Genomic DNA, 26,883 nt, shown 5'->3' with positions numbered 1-26,883 from the left:
ACTAGCTCTTGTGCTATTGGAAAATAACTTTGTTATAATAATTCTTTTATTTATTCACTATTCTAATAAAGAATATGCTTTCCTTCAGAAACTCTCTATTTATCTAGTAATGCTAAAACACTCTATTTGAAAGTCGATTAGAGAAAATAGTATGATTCATTGGCAAGCGATGTAAATATTTGTGATCAGGTAAAATTGTGATGTAAGAGGAGGCTTAGCTTGCCGGCGCGCGGCAGGTCAGTCAGTAGTTGATTGGCCGGCCGGCTGTGTAGTGTTGTGTTTCGTCACAGAGCTGACAAATGGGGGTTGCGAGTCTTTTGACTAACATAGTTGCAAGTCGTTTGACTGTAAGCCAACGGGGTCGTTTGACCACAGGAAGAAAACCTCTTGTGACGTCCTGCCTTCGAGTTGGTCTTGAGAGTTTGAGGTCTCCATAATGTCTTCTCGATTGACGATGCGGCATTGGGATAGTGAGCTACCCAATTAGTTTATTCGATTGGGATGCGAATCTGTTTAGCGGCAGAATTGCGTCCGGGGGAAGCCCCTATACTATTTCAGGTGACACTAGCTAGTTGTTGAAGATTATTAACCAATAGATCCGAATAATATTTGAATTAGATGGAAGATATTGAATGTGATATATTGAATAGAATGTCAGTGATGTCAGTGGTTAGGGGGCGGAGTACCCCCGGGTGAGTCTTACTATTTAACTATCAATTTTATCCAGATCAGTAAATGTTTGTTTTGTTATTTTCATGTACAATGAGAGAGTGCTTGCCAATGACCAACTAAATGGATATTTGAGGTGAATTTGCATTGTGAGACCCGGTTGAGTAAGCCCCAAAAATAGCGATTTTACATATTTTTATTAAGGTTAGATTAAATGTATCAAAAAAGTGTCAAAACATCTGTTATCGTACGATATTTCTCCGTTGACTGGCTGGAGTAAAACATTTACGGATGAAAAGTGGCGCGAAAACGCTACCGACCATTCAGAGCGCCGTCGGATCATCGTATCAACGGATAACGGCCGCATGAAAATCAAGATAGGATTTTATATTGTCAAGCTGTATGTGGCGCTAAACTGTATTGCTGGTTGCCTACATTGCCGCAACGTGTCAAGAAACATGGCGAATTCCCCAAGGCATTTTTAGGCGCCATCTCTTAATCAAGTCGACAAGTAAGCGAATCAGACAATAGAATTTACTGGTAGATGGCGGAAAAGCATCGAAAATTACAGAAGGTTCGAGAAACAATCAGTAGGGTATATAAAGGCCCGCGCTTGGCAGTTGGACCAGTTTGAAGTTTGATAATAGGTCTATTCTCAGAAGAATCCCTGACTAGATCAAATATGCGCACATTGTGCACATACAATTTTTTTAATTTTTTTTAGGTAATTTAAAAGTTTAAAGCTATCTTTTGGTTTGAGTGATATTTAATCTTATAGAAGTTGAGACTATTGTCTACTTATAATAAATAGTGCACCAAAATTAAAATAACAGAAATGGTTCGTATGGGTTACAGCCCTAATGGAAACAGTACCCTTTCAGAACTGTTGCAGATTTTTACGTCATCGCTATTCGCTTTGGCCATTAAAATCTGTATAAGAACAGCCAGTTTCAAGAAAAACGGTTTTTAAAAATAAGAAAAATATAATTTGTTTATCTACCCTTAGAATCAGACGCTTAAGTTTGGTACACCATTTATTTTTACACCCTGCAAGTATATCTAAAAAACATAGAAAAAATGTTAACTATTATTTCTATTTTTCTTAAAATATATTGGTTCTTTTTCAAATACTGTAAATTGAACTATATTCTAAAATTATTGACGTAATTGTTATAATCTTTCGTGATATAAAATCGGAGTCTATATTATCAGTCACAGGCACCCATTTCCCCAACACCCGCACCACGGTACTTTCCCATTCACTGGTACGTTCGAAATGCTCGACATTTTCCTGTGGTGGTCGTGTTGCTGGGATTCACAGGAAGACCCGCTGTTGGTGCGTTCCCTGTCACTGTATTCGTCATAAAGGAAACTCCCGTAGCCCAGACCAAGTCCCGCAGGTCCCACGAGGGATCTGTCGGTGCAGATTGAGTACGATCGTTCCCGAAACCTGGGATCTATAGAGGCACGATGCGTTCTGGATGCTCCAGATCGTTCTCTTCGGTGTTTTTTGTGCTTTTTCATGCCGGAACCTGCAAAAGAAAGTAAATTTCATTCGGAACAACATCGAAATTAGTGGTTTCAGTTAGCGTGGAAGTTTGTTACCTGTCATTCAGTGATACCTGTCATTACTGACAAAAAAATAGACATGTTGAGTAGATAGTTTTTCTAACATTTTATTTTTTCTAACTTTGTTGGGCTGTATTCCGTTGCAAAACCAGGCGAACCAGATCGGTAAACTATGGTAAAGAGCGGTTCCTGAACAACATCGGTTTGATACGGAACGGTTTGGTAAAATACTGGAAACGTCAAATGTTGGAGTTTCCTAAATTTGAATACCCCTATTATAAAATTTATCTTTTATGCATTTTTAATGTACCTATTCTCTGCTTTCCAGCGAGAATTGATTCCAGATATTATTCCATTATTAAAAATATCTATGCTAGTGCAACCTTCCAAGTTAAATTAGATGATGACCTCAAAACAGAAAAATTCTACCTGGGCTTACGTATGGCTTAGAGACTATGGCAATTACCCGAAAAACAGCAGAACAACTACGAGTAGCACAAAGAGCCATGGAAAGAATCATGTTGGGAGTCACCATTAGGGAAAAAATACGGAATACCCACATACGTCAAAAAACAAAATTAATAGATGTGGTTAAAAGAGTGGCAAGTCTGAAGTGGCAATGGATAGGACATGTGGCAAGACAGGATCCAGACCGATGGCCCCAAAAAGCAATCCTATGGAGACCTAGGGGAACAACAAGAAGTGTGGGCCGACCAAAAGAGAGATGGGTCGATGACGTCAGGGCAGTGGCGGGAAGACAATGGATAAGATTGGCTAGAGATCGCGAAGCATGGAAAAACCTAGAAGAGGCCTATATCCAACACTGGATGGCACTGGATGGAACCAGGCTGAAAAAGAAGAAGAAGAAGATTCTCTGCTTTTACGTTTGCTTCTTCTTTTCAATGGTGTTTAATATTGAAAAATACTTTATTAATAAACTGTCAAATTCCTAAGACAGCTCAAGTGAAGATTTGCAAGTCCAATATTAAAACAGATCAATAAAATATAGCCAAATCTAATTAATATTTATATTTTTATAGTTTACAAAACATTCACGATTACTTGTTGTCTTGTTTTTCATGTTTTCTTTAAATGTTTCTGATTTTAAGAAACAATGGCTGCATGATAAGTTTAAATGGTCCTAAAAAGTAATTCTTAATGAAATTTATTTACTTTTACTGCCTACCTCCATTGCTTTTGGATGTAAATACAAAATATTATAACGAATTTTAGAAATTAAATGAGAATTTCACTCGAACTTTCAATATTTGCTTGATTTCTGTCACATAAATGACATTGATTGACAAACAAAACCAGAAAAACCTGCCTTCTCGCGCTGGTTAGTTTGGTGACAGTCATGTGACAGTTATATCCGAATTTTTCAGGAACCGTGTTCCGTAATAAGAAAACTTTCAGGAAACCGACAGAAACGGAACATAAAACCATAACCAAGGTAAGCAACGGAATACACCCTTGAAGTAGTTTCTATTGAGTCTTTTATTTAAGTTCATTACCTTCGTGCATTAAATGGACATGTTTTATCCTGTCCGGACTAACAGACACACTTTTCCTCCCTTTTTTGTCTTCTTTCTTGCTCACTGCATCTTTTTCTCGTTTTTCTGCATTTTTCCTATCACTATCTGTCGTGGAATTGGGTGTTTTTGGGTCGAAATTTGATGTTTCCGTCGTGGATTTACGAGATTCTATACTAGGTGTTTTTTGGTGGAAGAGTTTCGATGGTTTTTCGTTGTGTTTGCTTGGTTTGGGGGTTGTTGGATCCTTGGATTCTAATTTTTCCTTGGATGTGTCGTTGTTCACTCTACAACAACTTCAATAATCACTATAGTCAACGTAAGAAGTGATAAAATTACTCTAAGTCGAGTTATAGGTGTATATATGACCTAGGAAATGCAATCCCGCACCAAAATCTCAATCCCGCAAACCAGCGGGATTAAAGCAATCAATCCCGCGGATCCGCAAAATTGCGGGACTGTAAACAATCGTCATACATTTGGTCCTAAATGGTACAAAAGGCATTGTACATTTTGCATAGGCCCACAATATATTGATATAGCGTGTATCTTAAACTAGCTGTACAGAAATTGCATCAATTGGACCGATTTATACAGGGTGTTCAAAAAATATATTTAATATTAAATAAACTTAAATTTTATTATAATTTATCTACTTATTTTATAAATAAAAATATTATTCTGATGTTGAAGTTTTTTTAACTTGTGTTAGTTATCTGCTTTTAGATATAATTCAAGATCAATAATTTTTTGGCATATGCAGAATGTACAAAGCTTTTTGTACCACTTAGGACCATACGTATGACTAAAAATTTATATATTTCAATACAGACTAGTCGTACTTTAAAAATTTCGATTTTTTAAAACTCGTAAATTTGCGGTAAAAAAGATTCTGAACCAAATTTTCACTCTCTTATAAAACACCCGGTATACGAAAATTCGTTAAATATATTTTCGAAAACCACATAGCATCTTCGAAAACCACAATAGATGCATCTAAAACCTGGTCCAAACCGCATCCCAAAATCGGAATTTATAGATATAGACGAGTGGCGGCATTTTGGCTTTTTTATATCGCAATTTGTAAACAGCGCTTATTTGTAAACAACCCCCGTTTTTAGAGAGGTATTTTAGATAACAATCGATATTTAGAAATGTTATGACACCCTGGAAATACTACCACCGAGCACGTCATTGTTGCAACTGTGTTAATACGCCTGGCGGTGACCGCCTCATATTCTTTCAGATATTTAGCAATAAAATAAAGAAACCTGTTATTTTTAAGCTGTTATTTTAAGCTGTTTTTTATAAATAACAATAACAGTTTCAACTGTTATCTAAAAATAACAGTTTTGCCCATCACTATCTCAGAGGGATCCCGCATTTGCGGGATCCAGCCTTTGCGGGATTGTATTCCCTAATATGATCTATGCATGAAAAATCTGGATACTTATAGGTTGATTCTTACTATTTCCATATCAGCTCCCTTCCGTTTACATAAAACATTATATCATGTAAATGAATAGGACAATGCACACTATCCGTTCAATTTCCCTTCCGTTCCATATTCTTTCATTCCATACATTTTTTTGGCGGGCGGACTGAAGCGTATCGGAAACAGCGTTGTCAAGTTCTTACATTTGTACCAGCTTTGTTAAAATTTTGCTGATATTTCTTTATCTTTCACATCTTAATTAAATCTATTACCTTTTTCAAAAGATACAAATTTTTAAAATAAAACTTTCGTAATGATATAAATTGTACAGGGTGGTCGAAATTAGTCTGTTTTAACAGAGAAAACCTATTTCCTGACTAGATAGAGCAAAACCGACATAGATGTCATGGGCTCGATTTCTGAGACACGTTTAATAGCATAAACCGCCTGTTGATATTTTCACTGCCAACTGAGATACGGGGTCTTTTTGAATTTTTTACCATTTTGAAAATTGCCCATAACTTTTTTATTTCGCGGAATAATAAAATTCTGTAAAAACGTCCTTGAGGCACTTTTTAAGCACAATCCAGTGGAGTAGTCAGTTTTTTTCTATGCTTGCTCATTTTGTCAGAAATATTAAAAAATATTATTTTTTAAATGGAAATCGTAGTTGGCTACGAACTTAAAAAAAATGCTGGCGTTTAACCCTTTCCAATGATATAAAGTTATGGGTATCTATTTCTAAGAATGAGATAAATATTAGGGTTTTTATCTTTATATCGAAGCGGGCTTTGATTTTGAGTTGACCTATTTGCTTAATTATTTTTTATCACAATTTAATATTCTATATTATTATTTATCTGCATAATTAAAGACTTTCGAAAAGGTAAATTAACATTCTATTAATATTAGTAATAGTAATTATTAGCATTAGTAATTACAACTGAAATCGATACAATAAACAAAGAACAAAACTAAAAAAACGTATTTTTTGAGTGACGAATATAGTTTTCTAAAAAAATCAAAGATGTTCAAATTGAGCACATCCTTGTTGAATACTTGTTCGATTTAAAAAATTATGTTTTTTATTATTTCTGACAAAAAGAGCATGTATAGAAAAAAAACTGACCACGCCACTGGATTGTGCTTAAAAAGTGCCTTAAGAACGTTTTTACAGAATTTTATTATTCCGCCAAATACAAAAGTTATGGGCAATTTTCCAAATGGTAAAAAATTCAAAAAGACCCCGTATCTGAGTTGGCAGTGAAAATATCAACAGGCAATTTACGCCATTAAACGTGTCTCAGAAATCGAGCCCATGACATCTAGGTCTTTTTTGCTCTATCTAGTCAGGAAATAGGTTTTCTCTGTTAAAACAGACCAACTTTGACCGCCCTGTATAATAAAAGTATGGAACTGATACGGAACGGAAGCTTACGTATAGCGTCAGTACAATACAAAATACGGAACGGATATGGAATGAATATGGAATGGAAACGGAAGGTATAGTGAGAATCAACCTTTACTGGGATATTAGATATTATCTAAATATGTGAGAGAAATTACACTATAAATGGAACTGGTTGAATAAGATGAAAATGATGATGACGATATAGATATTACTTGTTTTGCTTGTTCTATACCTGAAATCAAATAACGACAATTTTTTCCCGTCCTGTATCGTTTTGGAACTGCTACTTTTAGTCTCCGGACTGCTATTCTCCATTGCCAATTTCTTCAATTTTTCCTTTTCTTTTTTCCCTTTGAAGTGAATGGATACCTTCCTAGTAATGCTGAGCTTGGGAGACTTGCCGTTATCCTTTTTCTTCTCGCTGCTGCTGCTGACAACGTTGTCTCTCTTTTCTTTATCCCTAGTTTCGGGTTTGGACGTTTTTAATTTAATGTTCTCCTCATTTTCAACCACGTGATCAGAGTGTTGAACTACTGAAGATTTGTCTTGTCGGGCTGTTTTAAAAAAAGGCACATATAAATATACAGCAGACATTATAAATATACAATCAGAGCAGGGTTGAGTAGGTAGAAAATTTTATATTTTTTATACGTAGAAAATTAATTTTCTACACCAAAATATAAAGCAGATTTTTTTGATGCAATTATTTGGGCTTATTTAAGACTCTGTATATTACCTTCATTTAATGGAGTTAGAACGACCGGAACGGCAGTTTCCGGTGTTGTCTTGTGTATAAAATTATCCGGGTTGTACCGTCTGTTAAAATAATCCGAATTGACATAGTTATCGTTGAGATTGCCGAAGAAAAAAGGGTTGTGCTCCTGGTTCTCCATTTTGCTTGTACTATAGTTTGGGCTGCTTGTCACGGGGTACGGCGTGGGCGGTACCGGTAAATTAACGTGGAGAACTGGATGGGGACTGTCAGATTCAACAGGTTCAGGCGGTGGGGGGATTAGACACAAGTTTTGTTGGGATGCGGACATGTTTTCAAGTTGTTTAGAGTCTAAGCTATCCAGGCTTCTGAAATGAAGAGTTATTGTGTAGTGTATACAAGGTGTCCCAGAAATAAGTGCAAGTATTGTAACTGGTAGTATAGTTCAACCCCAGAAACACGCCTATGAGATGAGGTTTTTATCGCAAAAATTTTTTTGGGAAAAATCCTTAGGTTTTTTTTAGTTTTTAGTTAAAAAACATAATTTCTTGATAATATGGCAACATACATATATCCCTATAACTTTTTTAACATACACCCCTATAACTTTTTTATTTTTTTAGATAAAAAAACGAGATTTGGTATGGTAGTATATGACATAAATTAGGATTGATTGACGCATTCAATTGTTTTCGGTCACTTCTTGTTTCACCGGAAATGGCTACGACTTTAGATTTTTAAATGGCGCCCTCGGTATATTTCTACTTATTCGATAGAAAATGACACTCCGAATAGAATGACATCGCATACGTCAATTTTTGACATTTTCGCTTAAAAAATCTTATTTTAAATTTAATCTAGAGTGCCCTGGCTGTGTTAAAAAACTAATTTTTAATCAAGGAGCCTTGGAAAAATAGATTTGATCGTCTAATGTTTTTAGTGTCATGTCCTGGCCTGCTAAAAGATGCCCAAATCGTATTTTTAATCATAATAACTCCATTTTTTCAAATGGAACGAGGGTGGCTCATTAACATATTTTTTTGGATAAAACATTTTTTACGAAAAATTTTTTTAATACCACACACTTTGTATTTCGAGTCAAATTTTCGTTACGAATCACAAGTTATAATTTCAAATAAACCATATGCGAAAATGTCAAAAGTTGACATATGATATGTTATTCTATTCAGAGTGTCAGTTTCTATGGAATTAAGTAAAAAATATCGAGAGTGTCATTTAAAAATCAAAAGTTGTAGTCATTTCCGGCGAAACAGGAAGTGACCAAAAACAATTGAATGCGTCAATCAATCCTAATTTATGTCATATATTAACATACCAAATCTCGTTTTTTTATCTGAAAAAATAAGAAAGTTTAAGGGTGAGCCACTTTTGAGACGCAGCCGGTATAGACCTAAGTTAGATAATAATGTTCTTACCTATGAATATTTTTGTATTTGTCAAATCCAATCAAGGGCATTGCCTTGGGCATCAACACTACATTCAACTCGCTCTTATGTAGTCTCTCCTGACTGGCGGTCATCTGTTGAATCTCGCTGTTGATGCTCTCATTCATCAACCGATTCAGAATAGAATCTGAGGGGTACGGCAGGTCGTGTCCTTGGCCTTGAGTACCATAGAACGGGTTCTCTAGGATGGGTTCTTGGATCGTTGGCATGGTACACTGTTGGATGCCTCTCTGCAAATGCGTTAGCTTCAGTATATCCTATAATGTAGGTGAAAATGGGATTCTGAATTGTATGGTTGTTATGAGGGTTGTTTGGGACACCGTGTACATGCTCCAACTCACCTGTGATATCGACTCGATGTCATGTAATAACTCCTCTAGATTTCCTCCATTAGAAAACGTTGTACTGGGTGTTGTATTGCTATATGTGAGGTTTTTACTAAAATTCTGATTATCTATTTTCACTATCAAGTCTGTAGCTTTCTTTTCCAATCCTTTAATTTCAACGGGCGATTTCCGATGATTTTTCGGTACCAAAACCATATTTTGATAGAAATTACTTGCGTTGGTTTGTACGATTTTTTTGCTAAAAAAAAGTTTATTGAAAAATTCTGGAATTAGTGAGTGTAAACAATTTTTTTTACCTTAAAAAACTGTCTTTCTCTGGCCCTGTATACACCACCTGTTGGTTCTCGTAATGGGGTGGTGGGCTTGGACTTATAGCTATAGGTGGTGTTTGTGAAGGTATATTAGTCTGACATGACAGGGTTGGATTGTAATATTCTTCGGGGTATATCGGTTCATGATGGGCCTGAAAAAATATGTTACGTATGGGCAGAAAAATATTGTTACTTTATTGTACTTTATTATTTTTTTTTATTGTATTTTATTTTTGTTATTACGGTTTACCTTTACCTGATTGAAGTGGTTGTCATCGAAGCTCTTCGAGTGCTGAATAGGTGAGAAATAGTTCAAGTTGGCTTGGTTGGGTAACGTTTGAGATCGATTCTGGGTAACCAAGCCGTAAACTGGGTAACTTTGATCAGGTTTAATGGCTTCCTTGTCGTTGTAGTTCCACATCAAGTTGTCGGTGTGATCGTTATTCACCGACTGCCTAGAGAATTGCATTTTAGACACCCTGACTAAGTTTTGAATCATTAAAAAACTATGCTCAATATAGGAAATAAATATAATAAAGTATTTTATCTCACTATATTGGGTACGTCTCAAAAGTGGCTCTCACTTTATTCGATAGAAAACGACACTCTGAATAGAATGACATATCATATGTCAACAGTTGATATTTTCGCATATGGTTTATTTGAAATTGTAACATGCGGTTCATAACGATAATTTGACGAAATATCAAGTGTTTGGTACCAAATTATTCGTAAAAAAATACTTTTTCCGAATATGCTAATGAGCCAGCCTCGTTCCATTTGAAAAAATTGAGATATGATTCAAAATACGATTTGAGCATCTTTTAACCGACCAGGACAAGACACTAAAAACATTAGACGATCAAATCTATTTTTCCAAGGCTCCTTGATTAAAGACTAGTGTTTTTAACACTCTAGATTGAAAGTTAAAAAACATTGTTTTAAACGAGACTGTCAAAAGTTGACATATGATATGTCATTCTATTCAGAGTGTCATTTTCTGCCGAATAAAGTAAAAAATACCGATTGTAGTCATTTACGGTGAAACAGGAAGTGACCGAAAACAACTGAATACGCCAATCAATCCTAATTTATGTCATACACTAACACGCCAAATCTCGTTTTTTTATCTGAAAAAAATACAAAAATTATAGGGGTGAGCCAGTTTTGAGACAAACCCGGTATATTATAGTGGAAAAAATATTACTTTAAACGCTTCATATGAGCGTGGATACTTTATTATATTGAATACCTAGTGTTTACAGAATTCCTGTCAGAATTTTCACAAGAAGTTTCCTCTGTAACTATAGATAGATGATCGAATTGGTTCCTAAGATTCTTAAGATTAGTTTTTTGTACGTTTTGAATGTTCTGCGATGTTTCCACCTCTTCGGATTCCTCGGTACAACTTGAGCAACTCTCCTGAAAATTAATTGTTCTAGATATACAGGGAATTTCATGTCGAAAGTCGTTCTACTATTTACAGAATCACTGGTACTACTATACGTGGTTGAGGACGATGAAAAATCCATTTTTTTGTCTTTTAAAAGTTTGTCCAGCTTGTCGTACTCGTCTCTCAAGCACCATATTTCTTTTTTGAGCATCTCATTTTCCCTTTTTAGTTTCTTAATATCTGATTGACCTAAAATTATTAGTAGAAAATACAGGGCCCAAAATTTTTTTTTATCTGTAGAAAATACAGTAGATTATGTTAAATTTTTGTATCTACCCAACCCTGATGGTTCCGATCGTACAAACCTTGACCGAAAAACTCAGTTGGATCGCATCCAAATCCGAGATCACTATTAGCGAAAATATAAAAAATCTATAAATCTGATAGGTAGTCAAAACACTGGTGTGATAATTTGTCACTTAATTTGTTAACTGTGACAAAAGCGACACGATCGGAACTTGGACGTATCGTTTGATTTTTCAAGAGAAAAATTAATTTTTTAGATGATTTATAGAGAAAAGGACATATAGGAAATTCTATGTTGTTCAAATTAAACTTTTAATTAATATTTTTAATAACATTCTAGGGTCTTACCTCTTTCGATTTCAGCATTGATATTAATAGTTTTGAGCCTCAGTTCTTCATTTTCGTACAACATACCTCTGGAAGACTTTCTGTCCAACCTAAAAAAAATATCATACCAACGCAATGTCAGGGACTTTAAATTTTATTATACTTTACCAAAAAAATTTTTTTTTGGTTAGTATTGTTAATGTTAATTCAATTTTGCTTCACTGAAAAAAATTCAAAAAAAACTACCAAGCAGAAATTCCAGTCTTGTCGGTCATATCTCTTAGCATGCGTGTTATTTTTTGCAAAAAAATCGTTATTTCATTTTTGTTGGACAGCTCTAATCAATGTTCAAGTAGTTTTTGGTTCAAGGGTCCAAAAAATTAATTGTATCACAAAACCAACGTATCTGAGCCTTCAGTGGTGTGTATATTCTGAATCTACATAAAATTTACTACAAATACTGATATTTTCATAATTTTTTGACTATGCTTACTATTTTTCTAATGCCTTTGAAAATAAAATGTTCAAAAATTGGGCATTTAATAAATAGCTCAAAAACAAGTGTTCAAAAAATGAATTTTCTCACAAAACCAAGATACCTAAGTTTTCAAAGGTGTACATATTCGGAATCTACATAACATTTTCTACAAATACTGACATTTTCATAATTTTATGACTATGCTTACTATTTTTCTAAGGTCTTTGAAAATGTGTAAAAAAATATTCAAAAATTGGACATTTAATAAACAGCTCAAAAACAAGGATTCAAAAAATTTATTTTCTCACAAAAACAACCAATCTACACCTTCAAAGGTGTATATATTCTGAATCTACATATAATTTCCTACAAATGCTGACATTTTCATAATTTTATAACTATGTTTAGTATTTTTTCTCAGACCTTTGAAAATGTGTAAAAAATAGCCAAAAATGTGCATTTTTTCAACTTTTTCCCATACATAGGAGAACTCTAATAAAGAAAAACTCTGGTGAAACTAAACTTTGCCATAGAAGCGCATGCTGCTTATACAGTATGATCGATTAGAAAAACGGCGTCAGCGATAGCTACGAAATGAAGATCGCTGTCATTTTGTATGTAAAATTATATGGGACTGTTATCGATCGTCATTTCCAAGCCAACTGGACGCCGTTTTTTTTCGATCATACGATATTTTGACAGTGATCGTGATGTTACTAGATTAGTGCAAAGTTGCGGAGCTCAGTAGCGTAGACAGAGAACAAAAAATAAATCATTAAAAATTTTATTTTTTTATTCGAAAAAAAAAGTATTTATAGTTTTCATCAAAGTTTCTGACTACTCAACTGATAACTGAGCAATAAGCGCCATATTTTTTTGCCAAGCCAACTCTGTTTTTACCTAGACTTAAAACTGGAATCCCTGCAAAATTAAGAAAGTTAGATATATACGGGGTATTACGGATTTCGGTAAATTATAGCAAGCAGAGTAATTAACTTGTGCAAAAAATGCTTTGGGAAGGTGTATATGGTTTTGTGTTATCAAGTTCTGATGCATTTGGGGATAGTAGGAAGTTAAACAGGTGATGTTACCGTATGATCGGAAAAAAAGGCGTCAAATGGGTCGGGGGATGACAGTCGATGATAATTTTAGCGAGGTCGAGCCCTAAACGGCATTTAATCTTTCTATAATTATTAGTGTTAATTTTTAAGAAGTTTTATGTAAATTTTCGATTGACTTCTCCAAAATTATCATCGATTTTCATTCCCTAGCCCATGCGACGCCGTTTTTTTTTCGATCGTGTGATATAATGGTTTCTGTTTACAAATTAAGTGGGGTTTTTCGGATTTTGAAACTTGACCCATCGTAACTTAGTGTACATTTTTTATGGTACGCCCTGTATAAAACTTAAATACAGGCATTTAGAAGAAATGTGCGATTGCAATCAAAATCTTTCTCAAGATATTTTCGTATCAAAATGTATGCAAATCGCCGTATAATAAACCTTTTTGCGTTTCGCTGCATACCATAACGGTAAATTCAAATATTTCGCAGACGAAAACCACCTGATAACTGTTCATAATTATTAACGATTCACCACGAATATTATTACTATATATTTATCACTGAATGCCATTTTATAAGTAACATATACCATGCACAAAAGTTGTACAGAAATTATTAAGGAATATGCCATTAAAGTAGGTATACGATATTTTTTTTAATTATCAGTAAGTATGTTTAAGGTATACTGATCCAGCATTTTTTTTTATATAATATTGAACATAATTAAATATTGTAAAGTGGGGTCTACACGTAACGTTTTACCTGCAAGTTTTACTGGTCAGGTAAAACGGAAGATCTATAAGAAGAATTATAAGCGTATATAATTAATACAATTTTATTATTGTTAATATGACTTTAAAGGAAGGTATTATCTAATGAAGATTAGTAATGATTTCGTGACGTTTTTTTTAGATTTACCTTCTATTAGGCTTGACGTTATTATCTCTTCTTCTTGTTCTTAGCATATTTTTTCAAATATTCGACGCAAATCAACATAGGCTAGTGTATTTATGATTGGATTGATGTTCTCCAAATCAAATCTATAAAATAATACATTGATTAGGTCTCAGAATGAATTTAGCAAAAACTAAAGTAATGTACAAAGACAGAAAAGACACTTAATAAGAACATTTAGAACGGTAGAAGAACATTTTTTAATACCCACAAAACCATAATATTCTTTGATATTACTCTTTAGGGGAGATTTAAGAGAAGCTGAAATTTTATGTAAGGCCGACAGGAAGAACTGTAGAGTAATAAAAATATATTTCCTAGTATTAATGCCTATTTATACTGCGTGTTTATTAGTTGTGATAATTCAGGGTAAAAATAATATATATGGCATATGTTATCTGTCATAATTCCTAATAAAAATGCGATTAAACGACTATGTTTTGGTTTCTCGAATACCAATGAAAATGGTTTACTATATTCATAGTTATTATCCATTTATTATTTTCTTATCTTTATTTATCGCGTTGAACTACATGTATATTAGTATATTAGCTTTATTTGCAATTTTTTTTGATAACTTTACAACAATTTTTTTATTTCCCACAAGCCATAATCGATAAATATACAGGGTGGTCCGAAGTGTATTCCGCAAACTTCGGTACCATATTCTGCTGATAAAAATAAGTAAAAAAGTTCGTATAAAAGTACCTATGTCCTAAAATGCTTAGTTTCGGAGATACAGGGTGTAGAAGTTTCATTTTTATTTCGATTTTTTCCAAATAATTTATGAAGTAACGTCAATATTTGGATGGAAATTGGTGTCTGGGCGTTTTTTGAAATGAAAAATTTGATTTTAATGTCAATATGACTCCTAATTATAGAGGGCACCACCTACATATTATTTAACTGCTTTCTTTGAATAAGAAGACTAAAGAAGGAGCATATCAAAAATCTTAGGTACACCGCGATGGGCCTCAAATATGGCCGACTTAAATTCCGGTTTATCAGTGTCGTTCTAATTTTATTTAAAAAATGTAAAACTATGATGTAGGGTAGACGTGGGGTAGACTCAATAATTTGTTGTTTTATTTTACGTTGTGAATAAATGTTGGTAGTTATTAAAATTGTTATAAAAATATATAATTCTAATAAAAATATATAAGTTATAATAAGTATTTATTAACACAAACATCCGATACGCTACTGAAGCAGGTAAGTCAAATTAACGTATCTAAATTCTTTGACATCTAATCTTTGACAAGTAATAAATAAAAGCTAAAATGCAAGAAAAAATATATAATTTAGTTAATTTAAGTGAATTTCGTAAATGATCGGTTTACTACACGTATGTATATTATATAGTCACTTACTAGCGAAAAGTTGTTCCATTATTTCACTCAATTTTTGCCGAGATCTACCGCCCGCTACACAACCAACTATTTTAGAGTCTTTTTCGATAAATCGCGATAGTGTCACTGTTAATTTAAGTTCTGCCACAATTTCCATCTAGATTTACTACGTTTATACAACTGTCAGTAGTAGAATAAATAATAAATAACATAAAATAAGCTCCGTAAAGACTGACAAATCCACAAAATTTCAAATCAAATTCAAATGTGTCAAATGAATCGTCAAACAGAACTGTCAAGGATCCCCACCCTAGAGAGCTTTTATGGTGGCTTTTCCGCCCACCATGCTTAAATACATGGATAGCATTATGCTCCTTCCTAAGACTGCTTTTAAAGTGTAATAACTTTTCATCCACACTTGTATAAAACTGCTGAGTAAAAAAATATACATTTACGACATTTTTTACATAAAAAAGGTCTCTTGGTAAAAATCGTTACGAGTAATGGTTTTCGGGATATTTGAAATCGAAATTATCAATACCTAATAATTTCAGTCCAATAGTTATTGGACTGAAATCATAATTTGAAATGTTTTTGTACCAAAAGTCCAACAAAAACTGTTTTATCGTCATTTCTTCGCAGAAAAACTTATGATTAATTTAAAAAAATAAAAATTTCCTAAATTTATTATTTCAGTCAAATAACTAAGTAACGTAATGTAATATAAAATGTATATTTTTTCACTCAGTAATTTTATACAGGTACGGACGAAAAGTTATCACTCTTTAAAACAGTTAAAACACATGTAGGTGGCGCCCCTTAAAAATAGGAGTCATATTGGCATCAAAATCAAATGTCTCATGTCAAAAAATTCCCAGACACCAATTTTCATCCAAATATTGACGTTATTTCATAAATTATTTGGAAAAAATCGAAATAAAAATGAAACTTTTTAGGACACTTTATATGAACTTTTTACGTATTTTTTTTTTATGCAGAATATGCAGCTGAAGTTTCCGGAATACAGTTCGGACCGCCCTGTTTAAAAAGGTTTATTACCCATTCTTTTTAATTGTCTTTTAACTAATCAGGATCATATTATACCGGGTGTTTTTCAAAAGTGTCTCACCCCTGTACCTTTTTTATTTTTATTTTTCAAAAAAAAAAATTCATCGGCATTTTGATTGTGAAAGAGAAATAGTGACCGAAACTAATAGAATACGTCAATCAATGTCATATTAACATATCAAATCGCGTTTTTATCTGAAAAAATTACCTACAAATTTATAGGGGTGAGCCATTTTTCAAACACACCCGGTACCTATAAGGTAAAAGTACCAAAAAAATAATTCATTGGCTAATTAAGACTAATGAAGTACAGACCAACTTACCTTTGTCGTTAAATATAAATCCATGTTTGTTTAAAAAAAAACGTCGTCATGGTATCCACTTTCCTTCGTTCATTTTCGATATATTCTTCCCCTAAACACACCGCGCTTTTGGACGGACACTATCCGTTACATTAGGTAAAATAACAAACATTTCGGGCCACTTCTAACAGTTTTAAAACAAAGCACTGTCACTCTATCGTAGCTTTTGTTATTCCTAGATGCACTATAACTTGATTAATTTAGTTTAATTTAAACTTGCATTTTTCTATATCCCTGTAAATAGAACACGTTTTTGTTAATGTTAGGGTGATTTGTTTTTAAGTGTGAAAACTTAAGTTTTAGTTAGTTTGACAGTGGTTTATTTTGGTTGTATAAATTATGGAGTAAAAAACAATGGAATTATTTGACATACAGGGTGTCTCAATGTTCCGTGAACGTAGAACTTTTAGTTACGTAATAGTGGGCGCGATTTTTATTTATTTATTTCCTGACATTGTCATTCGTTTTGACACTTTTGTTTTTTTATTACGAGTTTTTGATTTAAATATAAATAGGGTTGTGATACTTTAAGTTTGAAAGTGTTTACTAGCAGACATTGCGGTCGAACATTGTTCTTTTTAGAACCTCTTTTAGTGCGAAGCATAGACTTAAAAATAAAATATAGACTGCACTATTTACATCTCAACGCGGACAAACAACCTTTTTTGTACACATGTTTACTTCTGGGTACAGCCGACCGAGCCTTCCTCATCCAGCCTATGTTGTCACGTCTTTAATATTATCAATATTTTTTTTCTTGTTATACACATATATTGAGATATTAATACTACAGTTTAATAAAGTAGGTTTTAATATTCCATAGATGTATTAAATAGTCCTTATACTACTAAATTATAAGTCGGATACTGTTTAATAGGATAAGTTCTTTACAATATGACAACACCGATTAGAGGCGAGGGAGCCTATTCATTCATTTATTACCTTGAAGTACGTGTCGCACGTGTGCGGTAAAGCTTTGTTGCCGTTATCTCCCCGGCTGTATTAACGCATTTTCTGAGCTTGTAGTCCTTAAGTGTTTATTTTATTGACTTTTTCTGTTCAAAAACTATAAAATATGGTTCGCCAGTGCCAAATTTGCAAGAAATTTGACTTAAATAATCCATTTAAGTCTTGAAACGACTTTTGACCGGTAGGCAACTCTCAATTTACCCATTGGCAGTCAGTGGCGTTGTTGTAAAAAGGCGCTTATTTAGATAATATTTTAGTAAAATGTAAAATCTGAATTTTTTCTTTTACATTACATTATTTACTTACTTACATTGTAACAAAATCATAATTATAACCCTGTTAATAATTAATAATGTTTTTATTAAAAATATATTCCGGTTTATTCTAAAATTATCTTCAGAATCTAAAATAACATACAAGAATTTTAAAATGATATTACGTTATGAAACAATATTTTTTAATATACCGGGTCGTCTCAAAAGTGGCTCACCCCTATAACTTTTTTATTTTTTCAGATAAAAAAAAACAGATTTGTATGTTAGTAGGTATATGACATAAATTAGGATTTATTGACGTATTCAATTGTTTTTGGTCTCTTCCTGTTTCACCGAAATGATTACATCTTTTGATTTTTAAAGGCACCCTCGGTATATTGCTACTTTATTCGATAAAAAATGACACTCTGAATAGAATGACATATCATATATCAACTTTTGACATTGTCGCTTAAAAATATATCCTATTTTAAATTTCAATCCAGGGTGCCATGGTGTTGTTAAAAACACTAAGTTTTAATCAAGGAGCCTTGGAAAAATAGTTTTGATCGTCTAATAGGTTTCGTGTCTTGTCTAGTCCAGTTAAAAGATGTACAAATCGTATTTTTAATCATACATATGTCAATTTTTTCAAATGGAACAAGGGTGACTCATTAGCATATTTGGAAAAAGCATTTTTTTATGAATATATTGATACCACACACTTGGTATTTCGAGTCAAATTGTCGTTATGAACCGCGTGTTACAATTACAATTAAACCATATGCGAAAATGTCAAAAGTTGACATATTAATTGTCATTCTATTCAGAGTGTCATTTTCTATCGAATAAAGTAGAAATATACCGAGGGTGCCGTTTAAAAATTAAAAGTTATAGTCATTTCCGGTGAAACAGGAAGTGACCAAAAACAATTGAATGCGTCAATCAATCCTAATTTATGTCATATACTAACATGCTAAATCTTGTTTTTTATTTGAAAATATAAAAATTATGGGGATGAGCCACTTTTTGGGACGCACCCGTATAATAAAGACAGTACCGAGTTAAATAAATGTAGTATTCATTTTATCCACTTCCTATCATCTTCCTTGCTTTAATGGAACAGATTTATGTTTTCTCTAATTTACATAAGACATCACTTAACCAGAAAAAACATTACAACAATCATATTTTTTTTTCTCTCCCTGTCGCCGATTCTATTATATCTGTGGAATAGATCCTGTTTTGATTAATATTAGGGGTTGTAAATGTTTGACTAAAATTAATAATTTATTATTAATTTCAAAAATTACATAATTTCGATTATAAAATTTCTTCTATAACGTGTATTTTATTATTTTTATCCTTTTTGGACTCTAAGACGTTTTTTCTAAACTTTTATTTAAAAAACCTGTCCTAAATCTTAATAAAATATAAAAAAGTTTAAATACGATATATTTTTAATTTAATTATAGCTTCATTAAAATAAAAAAATTACCCGGCTATGAGACGGAGAGTTCAGGTGTACTTGAGAAACGAAAGACAGTGTTGTGTTTCTCGGCAGAGTCGTCAGGGAACGACCGTTACGACAGAGACAACCTATCTATCGCTCGTGTCGCACTCGTTATAACCTAAAACAATAACACAACAATAACAAGATATTGTCTGACCGCATGTTCCAGCTATTTATGAATGGGATGCTCAGTCTATATTTTATTTTAAGTCTATGGTGCGAAGTATACAAGATAGTTTAATAGCCGTAAAAAACTCATGGCAACTTTATTAGAATATTTTGAACGGCAAAGCGGTAGTAATGGCCCTTTCTGTCCCTTGAGTGCTGTTAAGTAGGTGAGTCTTGTTTAGAGAATGCAATCCCGCAAATGCGGAGATTCCGCGGGATCAAAGTTGCTGGATTTACCGCGCGGGATCCGCGGAATCGACCCATTACTACTGGGTAACCGAATCGAGACCCCACCGAATCGATCTCGATCAGGGTCAAACCGTTTTGTTCCGGGCCGATTCGTCGACGGTCGGAACCCGGGGGGATTCCCCTTACGGCTTGGCTATTAAAAATAAGTGAAACAAACAGGTTACTTCTTAGATTTCTTTCTGGCGTATGTGCGTAAGTGAAGAAAGGCGTTTAACTAGTACTTGTGGACAATTTCGTCAAATAAACTGCCGGACATATGTAATTATCGGGACAAGCAAAATTTTAGGGTAAATTTAAAGTTGAATAGGTATCTCTTGAAATAAAAAAGATTTTGGGATGAGGTTTGGACCAGGTTTTAGATGGATCTATTGTTGATAAATTTTTTTTGTTTTAAGGAAAATACGACGTTTTTTTGAAAAATATGCATTTTTAGTCATGCGTATGGTCCTAAATGGTACAAAAAGCTTTGTACATTCTGCATATGCCAAAAAATTATTGATATAGAGTGTATCTAAAAGCAGATAACTAACACAAGTTAAAAAAAACTTCAACGTCAGAATAATATTTTTATTTATAAAATAAGTAGATAAATTATAATAAAATTTTAGTTTATTTAATATTAAATATATTTTTTGAACACCCTCTATACATCGGTCCAAATTTCTGTACAGCTATTTTAAGATACACGCTATATCAATATATTGTAGGCCTATGCAAAATGTACAATGCCTTTTGTACCATTTGGGACCAAATGTATGACTATTGTTTACAGTCCCGCAATTTTGCGGATCCGCGGGATTGACTGCTTTAATCCCGCGGGTTTGCGGGATTGAGATTTTGGTGCGGGATTGCATTCCCTAGTCTTGTTGATGTAAATGATAACTGTTTATACAGGGTGTCCCAGAAATAAGTGCAAATATTTTAACTGGTAGTATAGTTCAACCCCAGAAACACGCCTATGAGGTTTTTTTGCGAAAAAAAAATGTTGAAAATTTAAAATTTTTCTTGACATTTTCCGGGAAATTTGAAAAAACTTTTTAGTGCCACTTGTTGTGCCACCTGAGATTTCCCTACGGTGTATCTAAACCTTGCAGTGTTGCAACCCCTTATGTTATCCACATTCTACATAGTTCGGCGGAACATAGTTCTACATTTATAAATTCATAGACAAATTTCTACTCAAAAAATTAGGAATGTTAAATTTAATCTTTTATCAGTGCTCATTATTAATAATTATAGAAGAAAAAAAACACATTAATTATTTTTAGTACTTACCCTTTCAATGAAAACTTATACAAAAACCACCGAAAATTAACTAAAACATTACGTTTATGACGTTTACGAAAATCTTTGTTATGCTGCAAAATAACTTTATTTTGGAATAAATTTAATAAAATGATTCATATTATTCACCATCAGGTCACAAAAAGAAATTCCTAAAATGTTTATCGTAATTTAGAATTCAATTCAAGAAATTTAGAAAACAGCCTAACGAATAATCAGTTCATTTTTGTTTTGTTTGTTTTCTTTCATGTTTCTCTGTTTTATTTGAACCACTGTTTTACAAAACGCATTGAAAAGCGTACTTTACTTTGAATACCTTTCTGAATGAATAAATGTTGAGAATTATTGTCTCTTATCGCCACTTTACGAACTACTTTCAATCTAAGAAAATACATGTTTCACTCAACAATTATTGACAACGTATTTTGTTTTTTCGCTATTTTTTCGATGTATTTCGACAATTCCATCGACAGCCTAACCGTCAATCAAGAACTGCCGCGTGTGAACCGGTCCTTTGGGTCGCCGGTAGCCGCGCCGTCGTGGCGGGCTTGCGTCAGACGACGATGTTAAGCAACGTTGCCGTAGTTACAATAATTTCAAATTCAAGACATTCGAAACAATCAAATTCGTATTAAATTTTAAAAATAAAACAGAGAAACATGAAAGGAAATAAACAAAACAAAAATGAATTGATTATTCGTCGGGCTGTTTTCGATGTATTGAATTCTGAATTACGATAAACATTTTAGAAATTTATTTTTTGTGACCTTATCAATAACCAATTCATTTGTGTTTTGATTGTTTTCTTTCATGTTTTTCTGTTTTATTTTTAAAATTTAATAAGAAATTGATTGCTTCGAGTGTCTTGAATTTGAAATTGTTGAAACTACGGCAACCTCGCATGACGCAAGCTCGACACGGCGGCGCGACAAAGGAGCAGTTACCAGTGATGCGCCGCTCTCTTGGCCGACGGCCGACGCGACGGTTGCGCTGTCGATGGAATTGTTGAAATACATGGAAAAAATAGCGAAAAAACAAAATACGTATTTAAAATTGTTGAGTGAAACATGTATTTTCTTAGATTGAAAGTAGTTCGGAAAGTGGCGGTAAGAGACAATAATTCTCAACATTTATTCATTCAGAAAGGTATTCAAAGTAATGTGTGCTTTTCAAGGTGTTTTGTAAATCAGTGGTTCAAATTGTGATGAGGCCTATATGAAAATAATGTGTTAAAAATGGGGACTGTTATTTTAGTAGTTATTATAATAACTACAGCCTGTACAAGTAAAGCAGCACAGTGAAGTGTATTTTAGTTAAGTGTATATCAAAAAAGAGAACTGTCACAGTTACATCGATCTGTCATAAGTATCTTTTTTAATGTTGGGTAAGTTTTTTAATTTAACTTTTTTAACACATTTTTTAACACATTATTAAACATTTAAAATTTTAATTTATTTTATGTAATAATATCACAATCTTAAAAATGTAATGCATCTCTGCAAACTTCTCAGGTGTGTTGTGATTTTATGACTTACTTTTAACATATACTTTCTTGTCCCTATGGCAACACAGTGCGTCGAATTAACTGAAATCCGGGCTTGATCCGGGTAATTGGATGTAGTTGGCGATATCTGCCGGCGGTTCTCAAAATGTTGCGATTATTTTTTTAAATTTTCAAAGTTAAATAACTCGGTTATTTTCAATTTAATTTAAAAATGGTAAAGAGAAAATATGTTTATTTTGACCAGATCTACCACCCCTTAAAATATCTGCACTCATTTCTGGGACACCCTGTATATTTATAATTAATTTATTTTTGTTTCCTAAAATATTTGGATTAAAAGAAAATTGGGCAACGCTGTGCCTGCCAAGCTTAATAACGTGATTAAAAGTTTTTTTGGTATGAACAGTTCAATACATACATACAGTGGCGTAGCGTGGGTTAGGGGCGCCCGAGGCAGAGAGCCTCTAGGAGAGCTGTTTGTCGCCCCTACAGATTCCGTCCGCCGCCTTTATAACAATTTTTTGTCGCCCCGCAGGTACTTGAATGGTCGCCGCCCCGGGCGGACCGCCCCCTCCGCCACCGCCTTGCTACGCCACTGCATACATATCGTTTAAAACGGAATATCGGTTCTTGAAATATTTTAAAAAAGGTGTTTATTATAACAGAAATTGTATCTGATTAACTTATTTCGATTTTAAAAATACGTTTAGTAGTTCTATGTCCACGGAATATTGGGAGACCCTGTATAAAAGTATATAAATGACTGTTTTTTGGTGAATAATGACTGTTTCTCTATTATTTTCTGTTCCGTGTAGGGTATATTTAAAAAAAAGTCAATGTAACTTCAACGCGTAACCTCTGTTTAACATCAGGTCTAGTAAACATATACGCTTTTTACAACTAGAATTTACGTTTGTTATCCATTGAAACAAAGACCATATAAACAATTTACTTGAAAAATAAACTATCTAAATCCAATTTATGTTGTTTCCGAGTATTTTCTTTAACTAAATGTTTATCAGAACCTTCAATTTTAAGGTGCGAAGGTCGATGCATTACTATTTTGACTGACGTTGCTCAAAAAAACAAGGAATAACCCTTTACAATTTTTTGTATTTGTTTTTTAAACGCCCTATATATTTTTATATATAAAACAACTCTAGAATTTCCAGTTGACAAAGGAATTAGACAGGGAGACGCTATATTCCCAAAGGTGTTTACAGCAACACTAGAAGAAATCTTCCGTCAACTGGACTGGACCAACCATAGATTTAGGAAGAACAGATATCACATTGTGCATTTTAACCCGATCAAACAATCGGAGGTTGACTACGTACTGTAAAAACCAACTGAAATAGAGAACGCGACATTGCCACATCTCAAATTTGCGCCTATCTACTTAGCTTGATTTGCAGAAAAGGTGACTTTAAAACCTTCACCGAACGTTGAATTCCTGATTTTGCGTTTTGATTGGTTATTACTATTATTTTATTAGCGTACAAAACGAAAACAAGTAATGTAATACATTTTACACTTATGAAGAGCATAATAATTACTGTGATTATACATATTATTGTGATTACATCGCTAACGTACACAAACCGAAGGTCCTACAAATTGACTGTAAGTTATAAGAATCTTTATCTTTTAAATCTTTTTATGATTTGAATTTTCGTGCTTTATATTTTATAATAGACTCTAAATGTTAATATTTTTTAAATTCTTGTGGAAATGTGAAGTTTATGTTTTTGTTTTATATTTGAAAAAGTTGTATATTTTTAAGATGTTTCTTGTTGTTCCTATTATTAATATTATAATACAGTAATACCCCGGACTACGCGATAGGTGGGACTGAGCGCTATCCGCGTAAGTCGAATTCGCGTAAGTCGGGGTACAATTTTGCATATAAAGACATACAAAGTATGTTTAATTGGGACTGGAGACTAAATAAAACAATAATTTAGGAAATAATTAGTATCTAATTCTAAATAATATGACAATACAATATACAAACTATATTAATAGAGTGTATAAACACAATCCGAAGTTATTTTGATGTAGAAGGTTTCATAAATTGTAACAAAGTCGTCTGACGAGTCAATGATTTTTTCTTCTCCCGTAATATCTCCTCGTAGCATCCTAGTAATTTTTTTATTCCATGTTTTGTAACAAAACTGCGCTCTTCATTGGAGTCTATGCTTTCCAAAATTGTTAACCCTTTTTCAATCGAACTGAGGGCTTCTGTCAAGTTTCCAACTGTCATTTGATCTTCTAATTGAACTGGATCCAAAGAATCATGATTATCAATTTCTTCCTCTTGTTCACGCATTGTTATGAGCTCATCAATTGTAAGCTCCTCATTGTGTGAATCCAACAGCTCTTGAACATCATCACTATCCACTTCTAAATTTATTTGTCTACCAAGTTCGACAACGTCTTTGATCACATTGCAAATTTCATCAGGCCCTGACACTAATTCCGCCTGAGTCATAGTGGAGAAAAAAAATGGACAGAGTTTTTTCCAGACGCCATTTAAAGTTTTTTGTGAAATTTCATTCCAAGATTCTCCAATGATTCTCACTGCTTCTAAAACGTTGAATTGTTTCCAAAATTCTTTAACAGAGAGCTCGTTGTTTTGTCTCATAGCTTCATGCAGATGTGCAAACGATCGTCTCGTGTAATAAGCTTTGAATGTTTTGATAACGCCCTGGTCCATCGGTTGAAGCAAGCTGGTTGTATTTGGTGGCAAAAATTCAACTTTCACACGTGGGTCGAAACTAGTTAAAGTAGCAGGAGGATGACCTGGCGCGTTGTCGATTAATAGCATCACTTTAAACGGGATTTGTTTAGACTGGCAATAACGTTCGACTTCAGGTATGAAGTGATGACCAAACCAGTCTTCAAAAAGGGAGGCCGTCACCCAAGCTTTACGATTCGACTTCCAAATCACGGGCAAACCAGCTTTAGATTTGTTTTTCAATGCTCTTGGATTTTCCGAGCGATAAACTAAGAGAGGTTTTAATTTAAAGTCACCAGCTGCATTCGCGCCAAGCATCACTGTCAATCGATCTTTGGCGGCCTTAAAACCTGGAAAAGTTTTCTCTTCACGCGCAATAAAAGTTCTTTTAGGCATCTTCTTCCAAAATAGGCCAGTTTCATCTACGTTGAATATGGTTTGGCTGGTATAGCCACCTTCATTTATCATAGCTTTGAGTTTCTCTGGATAGAGAGATGCTGCCTCTTTATCTGCACTTGCCGCCTCTCCACTTTCTGCAATGCTATGCCAGTTACAGCGACTTTTGAACCGGCTGAACCAACCGTTACTGGCTTTAAACGTTTCATCTTTAGCCATCTCCCCAGCTTCTTCTTTTAATTTCTCAAAAATTTGTTTAGCTTGAAAGCACACCGTGTTCTGATCAATAGGACAATTTTTCACACTTACTTGATTATCACACCATAATTTTAACAATGTTTCCATTTCAGCGATAATACCATGCCGTTTACGAATGATGCTTGAATTCAAAGACTGAGCATTTTTCACAGCTTCGAGAATTTTTTCTTTACTTTTCGTAATTGATCTGACTGTCGATTCCGGAAGTTCATACTTCTTCGCTAAATCACAAATTTTTATTTTTGCATCGTAGTCTTTAATAATGTTAAGTTTACACTCCAAAGATAATGTTTTTCTCTTCTTGTTTAAAGCAAAAGAGTCGGTTCTACTTCGTTTGGATGCCATAGTACTTAGTAAATATCTCAGGTCGTCGCACAACGCACAAAAAAACACAAAATCGTAACTTATGTACCTACGCGCCGATTCCGCACTACACGTATGTGCTTGTTGTAAACTGAACGAATAATAATGCGGGCGGGGGGAGTCAGAAACAAACGCCGCCGCTTGACCTTGACTGCACGGCGTTCAAACAAAAAACGAATAGACGAGAAAATTAAATCGCGTAACTCCGAATTCGCGTAAGTCGAGGTAGCGTAAGTCGGGGTATTACTGTATATATAATTATTTTTTGTACCTTTTGAAGAATAATGCTTTTATTTCGTTTGCCATATAACTGTTGTTTTTTTATCATCTTTTTTGTTATTTATTAAAATAAACGAAAAAAAGTAAAATAAACGAAAACGTATTCCTCTTATTAAAGAGGAATACGTTTTCGTTATTTGACTTTTTTGTTTTTA

The 26,883-nt window shown here is 33.5% G+C and overlaps 2 protein-coding genes across 9 annotated transcripts in view; both read right to left on the bottom strand.

Annotated features, from left to right (window-relative positions):
* Positions 1–811: 811 nt before the first annotated feature.
* The window catches only part of LOC115885471, a 28,181-nt gene continuing 2,109 nt past the window's right edge, over positions 812–26,883 (bottom strand). For 2 of the 8 annotated variants that reach the window (XM_030904405.1, XM_030904407.1), the window contains exons 2-15: positions 16,716–16,988; positions 13,940–14,061; positions 12,857–12,877; positions 11,500–11,588; positions 10,937–11,094; positions 10,705–10,874; positions 9,709–9,907; positions 9,438–9,604; positions 9,136–9,379; positions 8,765–9,051; positions 7,353–7,696; positions 6,849–7,170; positions 3,753–4,066; positions 812–2,201 (exon numbers count right to left, since the gene is read on the bottom strand). In XM_030904405.1, the coding sequence (XP_030760265.1) occupies positions 1,882–2,201; positions 3,753–4,066; positions 6,849–7,170; positions 7,353–7,696; positions 8,765–9,051; positions 9,136–9,379; positions 9,438–9,604; positions 9,709–9,907; positions 10,705–10,874; positions 10,937–11,094; positions 11,500–11,588; positions 12,857–12,877; positions 13,940–13,986 (2,682 nt within the window). In that variant the 5' untranslated portion in view covers positions 13,987–14,061; positions 16,716–16,988 and the 3' untranslated portion in view covers positions 812–1,881. Of the gene's footprint in view, positions 2,202–3,752; positions 4,067–6,848; positions 7,171–7,352; positions 7,697–8,764; positions 9,052–9,135; positions 9,380–9,437; positions 9,605–9,708; positions 9,908–10,704; positions 10,875–10,929; positions 11,095–11,499; positions 11,589–12,856; positions 12,878–13,939; positions 14,062–16,715; positions 16,989–23,480; positions 23,546–26,883 lie in introns of those variants that run through there. The other 6 variants (XM_030904406.1, XM_030904409.1, XM_030904411.1 and 3 more) reach the window with 6 other exon arrangements.
* LOC115885475 (tigger transposable element-derived protein 1-like) lies at positions 24,743–26,431 on the bottom strand. Its single transcript, XM_030904419.1, has one exon. The coding sequence runs from the start codon at positions 26,429–26,431 to the stop codon at positions 24,743–24,745; it is 1,689 nt and encodes a 562-aa protein (XP_030760279.1).

This window comes from Sitophilus oryzae, unplaced genomic scaffold (genome assembly GCF_002938485.1).
Source record: "Sitophilus oryzae breed Bouriz unplaced genomic scaffold, Soryzae_2.0 scaffold_385_pilon_pilon, whole genome shotgun sequence".
NCBI lineage: Eukaryota > Metazoa > Arthropoda > Insecta > Coleoptera > Curculionidae > Sitophilus > Sitophilus oryzae.
The sequence above is the reverse complement of the archived record's forward strand: the minus strand, read 5'-3'. Positions and strand labels throughout refer to the sequence as shown.

What these genes read in the sequence shown, in the direction of transcription:
- LOC115885475 (XM_030904419.1), bottom strand. Translation starts at nt 26,431, where the DNA reads ATGGCATCCAAACGAAGTAGAACCGACTCTTTTGCTTTAAACAAGAAG.